Raw genomic sequence first — 15677 nt, 5'->3', positions numbered from 1 at the left:
AATACATTAACTCAATTTAGAGTTTGGGATTAAGGGCCCGCCCCCTCCTTCCCCCTCCCCCCTTATAACATACACACACACACATAGATACAAACACACAAACACACTGTCACCCCCCCCCCCCCGCCTTTGCTCCTTCCCTCATCTCTCTTTTTGATGGGATCAGCTGAGCGCTACATTCTCTTCTTCTTCCCCCTGCACCCTCTCTCTCTCTCTCTCTCTCTCTCTTTCTGTCTCCCCCGCTCTCCCTCTCTCTCTCTCTCTCCCTCGGGGGACCGGGCTGCTCGGACTCTATAGTTATGGGCCGGGGCCATCTGTCACCGTGCGCATTCACGCAGCCACCAGAAGGCCGCAACATGTGCAGATTTAAATGGAGAACCCAACTTTCCCAGGACACACAGGCCTGACCCCAGCAGCCGCTGCAACCCCCCTCCCTCCCTCCTTCCCCATCACCCCCCGGGCCTCCCCCATCCTCCTCCTCCTCCTCTCCTCTCCACCATCCCACGACCATCAGTACCACCATCCAGCATCCCTAAAACCCAGACCCCACCCACCTGCCACACCCTCCACCAGCACCACCAAGAAATACTGTCTGCATGTGAATCAGTGAATTAGAGCACCCCCCCCCCCCCCCAAACCAATCACCCCCCCCAAAAAAAATACACCCCACTAAGTGTGTGTGTATGGTAATGGCTGTGCAGTGTGCATGAGCACCTTCTTTACACACAATGATGGATTTCAACCTTACATAGCAGCTGATGGTGAGGGGGAGGTGATGGAGGAGGTGGGGGTGATGGAGGAGGTGGGGGTGATGGAGGAGGTGGGGGTGAGGGCAGCCCCTGGTGGATGTGTGAGAAAGAGAGAGATCAGCTGATTGGTAAAATTGATTGTGAGGCAGAGAGGGAAAGGATGAAGGGTCTGTGTGTGTGTGTGTGAGTGTGTGTGTGTGTTGAGCAGCAGTAGGAGTGTGTGTTGTGGTCCTGGTGGTTGGGGGTGGGTGGGGAGAGGTGGGAGGGTAACAGGATTGGTCTTGTCTGTGGGACTCATGGGGAGGACAATGGGAGCGGCGGGGGTGGGGCGAGTGTCACACGCTTTTGCTTTGTGGCTCGGTCAACAGGCGTGTGCCACGGGTGTCGTCTCGCCTCCCCTCGCCTGCTGTCCGACTCCAGGGAAGGACCGGCAGCCATGAGAACCGGGGCCCCGGGCCCTTTAATGAGGGGCGTGCTGCTTCTTATCAAAGATGGACAAGCCATCATTACAATCATCATTAGAAGCTGCACAATGGAGAACGCCTCCCTTTAGCAATGGATGGGAAAATCCTCCTACAGAGCTGCGGCGGTGGCGGCGGCTGTGCTGCTGCTGCTGGTGGTGGTGGTGGTGGTGGTGGTGGTGGTGAGGGTGGTGGTGGTGGTGGTGGTGGTGGGGGAGGAAATGAAGAAAATAAAAAAAGCAGAATGTGTCCACAGTTCCGTCTGGTGAGGCAGCAAACAAATGAAATGCTTCACCTCTAACAAACCAAGCGACACACAGTGATGTGACGTGAACACAGTGTAAATAAAGGTCTGTGTTGTTTGGATCTTATGTTGAAACAAATGTTTGAAATCATCAGTTAAAGAACTGTGGTGCTGTGTACATGAAGAAGCCTCAGCATCATTAAAACTCCTGCACCACGCTGAGATGCTTTCTGTTCCTTTGGCACTCACATTGACTGTGAGTAAAACAGTAATCCACTGATGAGGGTGGATGTTTAACAGTTCATAAAATGAATTTCACTTGATAAGACCAGTATCAGTATCAGTATCCAGACTGGGGCAGTTCCAAAGGTTGAAGTCTGAAGTTTGTGGGACACACATCTTTAAGTGCTGAGAGAGAAAGAAAAACTACTCTGCAGCTGGGATCTGAACTGTCGAACCTTCAGACTTCAGTCACTCTCTCTTCCTGTGGTAAGTTCTGCACCGTCACACAGAAATGATCTTTCTTTTCTCTGTTTCGTTGGCTCGGGGGGGCGGTGGGGGGGGTGAGATTGGTCCAGGTTACCGTGTCACGCACTGTAACCCTGCTCCGAGTCCGTCATCATTAATGTTTGTCCAAAAAACGTGTTGCTCCGCTGTGGCCTTTCTCAAGAGTCTCCTCCAAGTCCTTTTTAATGCTCTGTGCTGGCCTGTGGCCGCAGGGAGCATTGTCATGGTGCTGAAGGTGGAGGAGGTGTGTGTGTGTGTGTGTGTGTGGTGATGGGGGGGCATGACGCTGCAGCAGTGGCAGCTGGCGGCCCAGCTTGCAGGGGCCATCTCCTCACAATGGAGAGCCTTCCCCCTGGGGCCAGTGATTTAGGACAGGGCTCTCTGGACTGGCCCCTGGAGAGGAGGAGAGAGGACACTGGCTTTGGAGGAACGCACCCTCCCTCTCCTCCCACCTCCACCTCCCCTCCTTCTCTTTGCCTTGTCCTCTAAAGCTTCCCTGCTGGTTCCTGTGTCCCCCCCTCCTCCCTCGCCCCTCCCAGCTCCTCCACACACACACACACACACTCCTGACACCCTCCCCTCATCCCACCGTGGCTAAGCTCTCTCCTGGGACGATCGGGCAGGCCTCTGGACGGGGAGCATTCCTGAGGTGTAGCACACTAACGCTAGCTGGACACAATGGAGGGGCGGGGGTGTGTGGGGGGGCAACAACAGGTGCGTGTGGATCCTCTGTCGTCCAGCGGCAGCTGAGGGATAGGGACGGGGGCTATTATGGCGCCATTATCCACCGCTGCTCTACCGGTGGGCTGTTGGACCTCTTTTCTCCAACAAAACAAGGCTTTTTATGTGTAACCTGGTCTTGTACCCACCCTGCTCCGACAAGCCTCTCTTTCATCCTCCTAACCCAAGTAGCACCTGCCACCACCACCCCCACCCACCAGCCCCCCCCCTCCGGGCCCTCCAAACAAACCCAACGGCCACTTATCCCAAGACTCGATTCAATCCAAGTCCAACTGCAGGAAAACCTGAGCCCACTTGTTTAAAACACCCACCACTTCATATCAGAGCCATAGAAACTATCCAGGCAGCCACCTCTGCACACCACCCTCCCTCCCCCCTCCCTCCTCTGTCCCTCTGAATTATGTTATGTCTCAAATGAGCAGTCATACAGCAGATTGTTTGGTGCAGCCACTTGATATAACTGGTGACAATGCCTCTAACAGAGCCAGTGTCCTGGGGGGATAGGCAGTATTTGGTTACTGCATCCCTGATCTCTCCCCATTGTGGTCGGCTCCGGGTCCCATGGAAGGTTGAAAGGGGGTTTGGGGAGGGGTGGGGGTGGAGGGGCATGTGCGCATATGTGGGCCCACAACGCAGGTGCCTACATCTGTTCATTTCTGGGCAGATGCTCATGGTGGTAGAGATAGAGAGGGAGAGTTAGAGAGAGGGGGGAGGGGGGGAGGACTTCCTCCATTTACTCTCTCATCACTCACACTCATGATTTAGCTTTAATGGAGCAAAATTAGAGCAGAGATAAGAGAGAACTGATGTGTTAGCTCCTCTGTTTTCACACACACTGTGACCTAACCTCCTCTCATGTGGGGCTGTTGTGTCACACAATAATATTCTGAAACAATCGTTTGCTTCCACAGGTTCTCGTTGGTTCCTTTAGTTTCAAAATGATAAATCAGGTCCAGAGAGGAGTGCAGAGGAACTCACACAGAGCTCAGACTTCCACCCCATCCAACTAAATTATAATGAACTAGCACTGAAACAATTTGTCTATTAATCAGTTGTTGTGATAATAAGTCAAGAACATTTGGGTTTGGAACCTTGGGAACTTGTGATATCACGTTTTATAGCTTAAACAATAAACTGCTCTGTAAAATAATAAAAATAATAATAAACAAATGAATTTATGATGGAGATCATCTTCAGCTGCAGCCCTAAGTGGCCAGCTGCCAGCCAGGCCTCATCACCAGACCTCAGCAGATTACAGATAAAGAAACTGTAATCTGACTGTGTGCTCAGCAGAGGACAGCACCACTCGTTTTATGGTTTTACTGAGTTTCATTTGAGCCTCAATAAAACTCCTCGTGGTGGCGCTGAATGTAAAGTCAGAGGCTCAGGACTTGATCACGGGTGGAAAATGGTGACTGGGACGGCCGTGAGATCATTTTCATATTTTCATATTCATCACGCCTTTCAGTGAGCCGCTGTGCTCCGGGGGTCTTTTCTTTTAAACCTCCCAATCTTGATCCAGAATCTGGGTCAACATGGCCTCCTCAGAATGTTTACATTCACAGAGTAAGACCAGATGTTTATGATCTGCTACCAACATGCACCTGCAGGGAAATCTGAGCGCTCTTATCATGTTCTCTGGGTTTTCCTTTGATTTTATTATTATTAGAAACAAGTCACTAAATAGAATTTCTTCTTTTCTAAATTTCAGATATATTCAGAAGATAGGTTTTAGCTCACAACGACCTCATTTGCTTTTTAATCGTCCTATAATATTCTTCTCTCCCCTGTGATGACTTCATGACAGTTATTTAGTGTTTGTTTAACCGCTCGGCTCCTCCTCAGCTCGTCCTGTTCTATTTGTTGTGGGTAAACGTGTCGCGCACAGTATCAGTTGTTGAATTATCGATTTTATTCATAGGGACCCGCACATGTGGTGCGTCACCCCGGGGTGCGCGGCAGATGTGTTTCCATAAACACTGGCACGCGACTGGCCACGTACAGCTCCCTCTTCACCTCCCCCTTAGGCCCCCAGTGTCTCCACACACACACACACACCACCCCCTCCCTCTCTCACACACTTATAACGCACACACACACACACACACTTGCAGGCGCGTCTCTGGGCCCCCCACGTAATTACTGCGGCACTCTTCCCATAAACTTAAGCTCAGCACGTCTCCAGTAACAGCAGCGTATGCAAATGAGACGGCAGCCTGGACCGGGAGCCGCGAGAGGAGCCGTGGGAAGCCGAGGGGAGCCTCGCGGAAACCCCGAAGAGCCCTGGGGAGCCGCGGATCTGGCCTGTGGCCCCCTCTTCCAGCAGCTGGCCACAGTAATCTGATCTGGACACAAAGGAGCCTGTTGATCTGTGCTTCAGCAGGTAAACCGGGCCGAGCAGGTCCGGGTCCAGCTGAGCACTCCAATAACAGGAATTCAGACTCATTTCTAGTCGGGTTTTAAATTGAAAGTTGGAATCTAACGCAGCCGTGAGCCGGTTTAGTTCACCGCGTCATCACTACAGTCACTTTTCATCACCGTGAAAACAGGTTTTGTGCGTAAACATCTCCACAGACTCGGGGAGGCGTCTCTCTCCTGAGAAAGTGCTGATTCAAAACCTTTCCTTCAGCCTTTCAGCATCAGCCTACATTTTGGCACGGGTGGCCTCTATAAGACCCCCCCATCACCCCTCCCTCCCTCCCTCCTCCTCCTCCTCCTCCAGCCCTGGCAGCGTTGGGCTGCTGCCTTGCCCCTCCTGCATCACTCAGGGAATGGAACCTCCAACCCTGGCACCGCGGGCTCAGCTCACTGCGGGTGGAGATGCATCGATATGTTCCGCATTGATGAGCTATCAGTGTTAAAAAAAAAGAAAATCGATTGATCATCACACAGCAGCACCCTGCCTCCCCCTCCTCCCCCCCTCCCCAATCACCGCTTCATATGATCGATATCGTGTGATGCGCGCCGTGTTTACGTTCCCACGAGTGACCATGTGGTGTCTCCTCTTCTGGGACCAAAAAAGAAAAAAAAACCCTCCTGGCTTCCCCCTCGCCATATGGCCCCGGAGGGCCCATACCGTTACAGGTCCTTTAACATGCTTCCAGTTGAGTGTAGACGGAGCCCGGTGGACAGAGGCGCATAGAGACGTGCGCTTCAGGCCGGAGGAGGAGGAGGGAGGGAAATAAACGTCGTTTTCTGGATGGGGGGGGTAGTTAGTGGCAGATGGCTTGTAAGGGTCTGTCCGCGTCTGAAGGCGTGTCGTGGTCCTTCACTGAAGACCCCCTCCCTCCCTCCCTCCTGCATTCACAATCAATGGAAATTAAAGCGCAGAGAATGGATGAATAGTCAGACCCCGAGTCACCCTTTTTTGTTTGGCGCAGCTACTGGTGGGCAGGAGTTAAACTACAGCAGCCCCCTACAGTAGCACTTTAGTTAAACAGTCAGAGCTCAGCCAGCAGCATCTTGGCCAGGAGGGGGGGGGGGGCAAGAAAGTAAAGGGACAACTGTGTCCAAAGTGGGCAGGGTTTTTATTGGAGCTTCGCAGGTTCGGGTTTTGGTTTGGTTTGAGTCTCAGATCTCTGTGAGCTGATTCTCCCTGAGCTTCTTGGTCTGGCTCGAGTTCAGTTTCACAAAAGTGAGAGCAGCGGGTATTAACGAGGCAGTGAGCAAAACCCCTTCAGTTTCCAGCCTGTGGCCTTTCGCAGGGTGAACCTGCAGCTCCTCATCACCTCACCCTCTGAAGGTCAGGCCGCCTCCCCCCGTGTCTCTTCTCTCTGAGCTAATCGCGGTGGTCACGGCTCGGCCCGGGTTTGCTCTGAGATGAACAGGTTTATTAACGGAGGAGGACTTTGTTTGGATGCTGCTGCCATTGATTAGAGGTAATAAGTAACTGCGCACACATCAGCCATGTTCTGTGACATATGACGTGAAGGTAATTTGGAGGAGAAAGGGAAAGCATGTCACTTTTTTGGGGGAGGAGGAGTGGGAGGAGGAGGGGGGGGGGGGTGAACGCTTCCCAGCAGCAGGTAACGGACACCGGAGAGACGCCAGAAAACACGAGCCGTGACGCGCATATCTGAGCACAGTGACGCAATGTACGTGCACGGTAAGCCCGCGCGTGCAGCTCGCCATATAGCCCCCCCCCCCCCCCCCACCCCACCCCAACTATATACAGCAGAGGAATCACACTTCTAATGAACGAACTAATTAAGAAACAACACCCCCACCTCCTCCTGCTCCTTATTCATACGCGCGCGCACGAGCACGCGCGCACACCACCTTCACACAGACACAAACAAAAATAAGTTAAAGATGGGCTCCGGCGGTTTCCGTCCTCGTGCTGCTGCGCAGAATTTAGTCAATATTTAAAGAAGAGAAGAAGAAAACGCGGTGTTTGTCCGGCTGTGTTTGTTTGATGTGAAGCGAAAAGTGTGTGTGTGTGTGTGTGTGTGTGTGTATTGTGTTGTGAGTATTGTGTATGGGACGTGTGGGCGCGCGCTCAGCCAAGGGAAGCGCGCGCACGCTGTTATTGAGGGGTGAGCAGGTGCTGGCTGAATTACCATACAGCTGAGGGGGGAGAGAGAGAGCAAACTTATTCCTTCACCACACACACAATAACATGTTGGCCACGCGAGCGACTCCGGTGCGCGCGCGCAGCCCCTTGCACTGCACCTACACACACACACACACACACACGCGCGTTTTTTTAAATCTTAGCTCAGAGAATGAGGAGAAGGGAGAGAAACAAAATGGAAAAGCAGGAGTCCAGCCCCTCGACTCGTTCACCTCAGCGCGAGCCTCTGCCAAGGAATGTTTTCTTTAGTCTTTTCAGTCGATTCAAAGCATCAAATTCTTCCCACAACCACAAATACCAAAATTTCGAGGGTGTGTATGCAGGAGGAGGAGGAGGAGGAGGAGGAGGAGGAGGAGGAGGAGGAAGGGGGTGTAAACAATTAACTGAGTCAGGGTTTGACCAAGAAACATTTCTCTCTCGCTTCTTTGGGGGAAGATTTTTTTGTTTGAATCAACTTCACACTGTGATTTTTTTTTTTTTCTTTTTGGCCAAAAAAACATCTTTAAGTCGCCAAAAGCAAAAAGGAGTTTGTCCAGTGAGGGAACAGCTGGACGGATCAGTGCAGCCACATGTCATCAACATCCACATGCCAGGAGGAGATCCATCATCTGTGCGATGTTCAGCACTCTGCATTTGGCTTTACTGCCACCTCTTCTTACAGTGGGGCCACGGTCCTGATCCATCTGAAGCACTTTAATCATACAGGGTGGGGTGGGGGTGGGGGGGGTGACCTCCAGGCCTCCACGGCCGTCAACAGCAGTTTATTTATTCCAGCTTCCTGCTTGAATAACGCTGCTTTAGTCCAACGGGCCCGTTAGAAACAGCGCGTCAACAGCGGACGTGAGTGAATTCATGTGACTTCACCTCACATCAAGTTTCACTTCTTCTAAATTCTCATTTGACCGAGATACTTTCACACGTCTCCGTTTCGGGCTCAGATATTAACGCTGTGTGCGCTGCGCTGCTGAGGCTGTTGGAGGGGGGGGGGGGGGGGGACTTGCATGGGATCCCATTGTGGAGAGCCGGGCCAGATTGGGAGGTGAAGTCGGGGAGGAGGAGGAGGAGAGGGAGCGGAGGGAGGAGGGGGGGCCGCATTTGCATGTTATTACCATAGCATGTGTCAGGCCGTATATAACAGGCTGCAGGCGGCCTTGGCTGGAGACAGACGCACAGTTCACAGTGAGGAAAGACATTGGGAAGTAGAAGGAAGCATGTTGGACCAGTGACAAATCTGTCCTGGGTTAGACCAAGACCTTCACACAAAAAGCTACTTCCTAAAACCTGTCACTTTCTCAACAAACAAACAAAAACCAAGGAAGCACCGTCATCTCTTTACGCACTGGATTAACGCTTTATAACGGAACCGCAGGACTTCTCTCTTTTCTAATCCGCACCACCGCGCACAAGTTGTCAGATCCTGTTTGGTGATTTGATTTTGATTTTTTGGAAGGTTTGGGATTTATCCTTTTTTGTTCCTCGGGACATGAGTGAGAGCGGCGCGGCTGACAGCGGCAGCAGTTGATGAGAAAACCCCGAGAGGCGACAGAAACGTGCTCAATGCATCTTCGTCAGAGGGTTTGAACAGGAGGAGGCACCCTGAGGAACAGCCGAGCCCCGAGACTCTTTCCTTTATTTATTATTTATTTATGATGTATTTATTTAATATGGGGCGCGTCATCCTGCTGACTCTCGCCGTCATGTCCATGTTGCTGTGCCAGGTAAGCCACTGAATCTCTATTTCTTCCAAACAATGAACCATCACCCCCCTTCTCCCTCCCCTCTCTCCCACCACAACACACTCACACACGAGCGGCACCGTGTGTATAGCTGGTGATAATAAGCTGCTTTCCTCCGCAGGGGTTTTGCTCCGGAGTGTTTGAGCTGAAGTTGCAGGAGTTCCTAAACAAGAAGGGAGTACAGGGCAACAAGAACTGCTGTAAAGGAGGCCTGACCTCGTCTTTCCAGCAGCAGTGCGAATGTAAAACCTTCTTCAGGATCTGTCTCAAGCACTACCAGCCCAACGCGTCCCCGGAGCCCCCGTGCACCTACGGCGGCGCTGTGACGCCCGTCCTCGGCTCCAACTCCTTCCAGGTCCCCGATGTCATCCCGGAGAGCTCATTCACCAACCCCATCAGGATTAACTTCGGCTTCACGTGGCCGGTAAGCGCAGCCGTTCCCGTCCCATTTCACTACAGCAGAAACGCAGGGCAGCGAAATCGCGCCATTTTGGGGGAGGGAGGGGGGGACCGTGCGTAAAAACGCGCAGGCGGCACAATGAGTGACCAAGCTGCTCAGAGCGCAGAAAGTTTACAGGTATTCAGTTTCAGGATCAGATCAGTTTGTGCTCAGCACACTCAGTGTATGGCACAATCGCCTCGGGCCTGTGCTTGATGTTATCGCCACATCTCCGCCGGCCACCTGTCTCATGAAGCCATTTGTGTTCCCAGGGGACCTTCTCGCTGATCATTGAGGCATTACACACCGACTCCAAAGACGACCTCTCCACAGGTAGGAAATAAACACCCTTCCCCCCACATTTACGCACCTTCCCTCCTTTACCCTCCCTCACTTTCTGCCTCCACACGCGCACTTTTAGAGAACCCAGACCGCGTTATCAGCACCATGACCACCCAGAGGCATCTGACGGTGGGAGAGGAGTGGTCCCAGGACCTGCACACCGGCGGCAGGACGGAGCTCAAGTACTCGTACCGGTTCGTGTGCGACGAGCACTACTACGGGGACGGCTGCTCGGTGTTCTGCCGGCCGAGAGATGACGCCTTCGGCCACTTCACCTGTGGGGAGCGCGGGGAGATCGTGTGCGACGCCGGGTGGAAGGGACAGTACTGCACTGAACGTGAGTGACCAGACTTTGTTATTTTATCACGAGCATGTGCGTAAAAGTGTGTGGACGGTGGAAGAACCTCAAAACATATTTTAAACATGAAGCAGCTTTAAATTTAAGCTAAAGAGATGCTGAGATCATTGGAGCAGATTTTTCTTTTAGTAAAGTAAAAAAGTTCTTTTCTATGTTGGGTCTATGATCAGATCCTCTGAGTGCCGTTAGAAGGCAACTTGTGCGTAAACACCACACGCACCCTCCCCTCCTCCTCCCCCTCCTTTCCCCTCACACACACACACACACACACACACACACGACCACTTGATTTATTCTAAGGAAAGTTTTTGGGAATAATCTCACGCGTGCCATAAATTTACATGCTACCTTCCAATTCGTTACTCTCGGAGTGGGCCGGGCGCTGATTGGCCGAGGCGGGGGAGGTATTGTTTGAAGTGGGCAGCTGCCGGCAGAGAGGAGACAATGGAGCAGCTGTCGCGCACTGGCAACACACTCGCCAGCTGTCCACTCTTATCTGCCCCAATCCGAGACATTAAGGGGAGTGTGTGAGTGTGTGTGTGCGCACAGAATGAATAAAAGAGTTTTGACCCGCAGCGAAGAAGAAAAAAAAAAGAGGGTGGTGGGGTGGGTTGAGGGGGTCTGTGTGTGTGTGTGTGTGTGTGTTGTGCACTCTGTGGCACACACACATTCACACACTCCCTCCTTTGTCTCTGAACTATGTTAAGCAGAAAATTCTTCCACGGTGATAAGGAGATTGAGTTTAAGGTAACAGCTAATGGGTTTAGGAGCCCCTCCTTTCTCCTGTTTTAATGACTTTGTGGGATTTAGGTGATAAGTTTTATTTCTTCAACAGCAAAACCAAACAAAGACCCAGTGTCTGAGTGTGTTTTCTCTCTCTCTCTTCCTCTACAGCGATCTGTCTGCCAGGCTGCGACGAGGAGCACGGCTTCTGTGAGAAACCTGGAGAGTGCAAGTGAGTTTTCTCCAGCAGCTCACTGAGGCATTAATTAATTAGTGGGAGACATGAGGTAATGTGAGTGGACTGACCGGTGTTCTCTCCTAATTGGACAACAACAGGTGCAGAGTGGGATTCAAAGGCCGCTACTGCGATGAGTGCATTCGTTACCCGGGCTGCCTCCATGGGACCTGCCAGCAGCCCTGGCAGTGCAACTGTCAGGAGGGCTGGGGGGGGCTGTTCTGCAACCAAGGTGAGGAGAGGAGAGGGTTAATGAGTGATGAGGAAACACAGAGGGGAAAGAAACCAGAAAGCACTGACAGGGTGATTTGCTGGTCACATGACAGCTGGGTTAGAGTTGGTCTAGATTTGGTTCCAAAGTGGAAGATCAGGCTGCGTGAAAATGCTTTGGAAACAATGATTATCTGTAGCTTCATCGTCCAAAATAAAACAACTTTTCAAGCAACTTTTGCCCAGTTTTGGCTGCACATCTTCTGACCTGCAAATCACCAAATGTTTTTCTGTGAGTTTACACTTAAAAAAACAGAAAGAGAAAGTGGACAGAGTGTTCTTTTTTCATCACTGAGAGAGAGGAGAAAGAGTTAGGAAAGACATCAAGATACCGACATTCAAGTATCAACAGTTCAGTAGAGAGACAACAGAGCAGCAGCTGTGTGGAGATAAACAGCAGAGACAGGAGGGCGGACAAAAAAAACCACTGGAAAGAAGAGAAAGAGACAAGTGTGCCAGAGGACAAAAAGACATTCTGTCACTGCTGCTGTTGTCCTGCCATGTGTTGTGCTGTGGCTAATCCACATGTGCCGCTGTGTCTTTCCAGATCTCAACTACTGCACTCACCACAAGCCCTGCATGAATGGAGCCACTTGTAGCAACACTGGTCAGGGCAGCTACACCTGTTCCTGCAGGCCGGGCTTCACTGGGGCCAGCTGTGAGATCCAGGTCAACGAATGCGCTGGAAACCCCTGCCGCAACGGAGGAAGCTGCACTGTAAGTGTGGTTCGCCTTGGTTAACAATAACTTGGAGAGAGAACAGAGACGTCTTGTAAACTGCGGCTCAGTGCCAGCTGTGTGTGAATGTGTCACATGCCTTTATCCCTTCTTGTCTTGCTTCTCTACACACTAGACTTTACATTAAAGCAGACACATTTAAAACAGTCAAACAGACACGGCGTGCAGCAAGCTGAAATTCAGAGGTGCACAGTTTGTCGCAGCTGCAGATCTTGATGTCGAGCCTGTTCTATTTTCTCCCCAAAGGATTTGGAAAACACATATACCTGCACTTGTCCTCACGGTTTCTATGGCAACAACTGCGAGCTGAGTGCCATGACGTGCGCAGACGGGCCCTGCTCCAACGGCGGCCGCTGTGCTGACAACCCAGACGGAGGCTACTTCTGCCAGTGCCCCACGGGATACGCAGGGTTCAACTGTGAGAAGAAGATTGACCACTGCACCTCCAGCCCCTGCTCCAATGGTAAGAGGATGATCCCACAGGACGTCTCAGGCTCTGGAGATGAGCAGATTTCTTCTGTGAGGTATGTTCATGAAGCCAAACATTAAAGCTGCTCTTCGTCGCTGTCCTCAGGTGCACGTTGCGTGGATCTCGTCAACTCCTACTTGTGTCAGTGTCCAGACGGTTTCACTGGCATGAACTGCGACCACACCGGGGACGAGTGTTCGACGTACCCCTGCCAGAATGGCGGGACGTGCCAGGAGGGTCCTGACGGCTACACCTGCACCTGCCCGCCGGGATACACGGGCCAAAACTGCAGCTCACCCCATCAGCCGCTGTGAACACAACCCTTGCCACAACGGCGCCACCTGCCACGAGAGAAACAACCGCTACGTCTGCGCGTGTGTTCCTGGCTACGGTGGCCGAAACTGCCAGTTCCTGCTGCCGGAGCACGCCGCCATCCGCGGGTCTGAAGTGCCCTGGATGGCCGTTGGGTCCGGCGTGGCCCTGGTGCTCCTGCTGCTGGCGGGATGCGCTGTGCTTGTTGGATTTTTCAGATCAAAAGTCCAGCGCGGCGGTCAGACAGAAACCGCCGGTGAGGGAGAGACAATAAATAACCTTACTAACAACTGTCACCGCAGTGACAGGGACCTGGCAGTGAGCGTGATGCCGACGCCAGGCGTCAAAAATATCAACAAGAAGATGGACTTCTGCAGCAGTGACCCTGATGAGGGATCTTCACCAGGGAGAAGCAGCTACAAGAGCCGCCATCCGCCTGCAGACTACAACCTCGTACACGAGGTCAACTACGAGCAGGCGGCTAAAGAGGCCATGCTGGAGGCAGCCTGCGAGGACAAGTGCCAGTCCCTGGACTCGTTTGAGTTTGAGGAGAAGCGCAGCAAGCGTTTAAAATGGTAAATATTTACACATTCTCTCAGAGAAAGCCTGAAACTGAGGCTGTGCGTGTGGTGAAGCTGACATCTGTTTTTTCCTTTCTTTCTCTCCTGAAGCGATGCATCAGAAAAGAAAGCTCCAGAAATGTCTGCATGTGCGGACACCAAGTACAAATCTGTGTTTGTGATGTCAGAAGAGAAGGACGAATGTATAATTGCAACTGAGGTGAGTTTTGTGTCGTATATCCTGCTCACAATCTCAGCGTGAAAAGACTTCTCTCTGTGGTCACTCGACCAACAAACACTAACTTTCTTTTCGTCTTTCTGTGTCTCTCCAGGTGTAACGAGCCACCAATGGGCTGCCCATTGCTCATTTGCTCTATGGGAGAGTTTTTATACTCCTTCAGATGCTGCTCTAACCCTAGGGGGAGGTGTCCCGCCTTGAGACTGCTGCTGATACTGAGACGTTTAACTGATATTCAGAGTGAGCTGGTTCTCTACTGGAAACTAAGCGCAGGCAGCGGCGGCCTGTGGGATAGGAACTGGCAGGGGTTTTTAAAAAAAACAAAATAAATGAAAGTTTACGGTTAAAAGTAAACTGCCACTTAGCTTTCTGTTCTTTTTTTTTTTTTTTTTAAATCGAGGAGTGGGGGTAAAAGTAAGAAATATTAAAGCACGCGATGCTACCATTTTTTTTTTGGTTTGTTTTTGCAATATTTGCACCCAGGCCTTTTCTCTAACCCACACGCCGTTGCTGAGCGCAGGAACTGCATCAAACGGTGGATGTTTGGCCATACTGGCCTGTTCTTCATGAGGCTGTTCACATGGGCTGTGCACCCATCACCACGCCTGTGAAGACTGTATGTATACTTGATCACTGTGTTAACTGAAGTGCGTTTTCTTCCTTAAGCCCTCCAAACCATTTATGACATAGTATTGTTCATTTTTCTGTTTCTTTTTTTTTTTTTTTTTGGGGACATGAAAACTTTTTGTCTTGATAAAAAAAATGTTGCTTTTTGATACAGATTGTCCTTTTGTAAAATAAAGAAAGAAAAAAAACAAGAAAAAAGTTATGATTTAAAATTATGATTTAATTTAAGTTAATTTAATGATTTTGTGTTATTTTTATTTTGTATTGTATATTTGTGATGTTTGTTATGATTATTTAAGTTGCTTTTTTTTAATGATGATATTTGCAAAGGCACTTCAGGTCAATGGGACTTTTTTTTTTTTAAGAAAATGTTATTTAAGAGGGATTGTACTGTACAAATTGTTATGTTACTGTCTCCTTTACCATTTTTGAATGAAGGAATTAGCCAAGACTATTTTTCCAAATAAATATTGCTAAACGTGAAATCTTAATTGCGTCCTAACTTTGTTTGGTCCATCTGCGAGTGCTCTGAAAAACACTTCTTTAGGGGTCTGTGAGCAAAGTTAATCAGTAACATCTGTTGTCTTCCCCTGGCGACCCCATAGTGGGCTTTTCTATGCCGACACTGTTGGCTACTGCCAGAAGTTGAAAGTGTCTCCCTGGAGACGGGAGAGGGGGCCTATTCATAAAAAACAATGTCCCTACGCTAGATTTACCACTCCTATTTCTCCTCCTAAAGAACAAGTCAGGTAATTCATGGCTCTAAAATTCAGATCAATGTGGAGGAAACGCCTACTGCACATCCAGCACTTTGGGTTTTGGTTTTCCACCCTTCCTGTTTCCATCTTTAGTGGCTTCTCCACTGCTAATAAACTAAAGCTTTTCCTTTCCTCAGCAGTAAAGTTATATCTGAACACGACGACTGTTCTGTGTAGAAGAAAAAACAAACTTTACATTTCTGAATTTACATTTTCCTGCTCCTCTCCTATCACCTCTTTAAATTCCCCTCAGTTTTCTTTCTTAATTGCCCCACAAAGACTTTTGATTGTGTTCAGACACAAATAACTGTAAATCATCAGCCCTGGTAGAGCTGGCCTCTGGTGGGGTTTATAACCCCGTGGCATTATGGGAACAGACTTCAGCAGACAATGATGGAATTGACAATGGGGCACACAAAAGGCCACCCTTGGGAGAGCCTGCGTGTCCCTCGGCATGCTGGGAGAAAAGAGAGTAACAGGAACAGATGTTGTTGAGTAACAGATGCCTTCTGGCCAGGGTTCAGCTACGACCAGCCAGACCTTCAAAGGCTCAAACTGCAGGGGGAAAAAAAAGATTATCTATGGGCCTTCAAGAAA

At 50.6% G+C, this 15677-nt stretch overlaps 1 protein-coding gene across 1 annotated transcript; it reads left to right on the top strand.

Moving 5' to 3' along the window:
* The first annotated feature begins 7596 nt into the window (after window positions 1-7596).
* Window positions 7597-14813, top strand: LOC108880830 (delta-like protein A). The gene is given in 12 exon segments (XM_018672548.2): window positions 7597-8993; window positions 9133-9435; window positions 9723-9783; window positions 9872-10129; window positions 11045-11105; window positions 11210-11340; window positions 11926-12095; window positions 12363-12579; window positions 12691-12881; window positions 12883-13472; window positions 13569-13677; window positions 13790-14813. Coding segments are annotated over 12 exon segments (2169 nt in total). The 5' UTR covers window positions 7597-8921; the 3' UTR covers window positions 13796-14813.
* Window positions 14814-15677: the final 864 nt, after the last annotated feature.

This window comes from Lates calcarifer, linkage group LG5 (assembly GCF_001640805.2).
Source record: "Lates calcarifer isolate ASB-BC8 linkage group LG5, TLL_Latcal_v3, whole genome shotgun sequence".
NCBI classification, from domain to species: Eukaryota; Metazoa; Chordata; class Actinopteri; family Centropomidae; genus Lates; species Lates calcarifer.
This window is presented reverse-complemented; position numbering and strand designations above follow the sequence as displayed.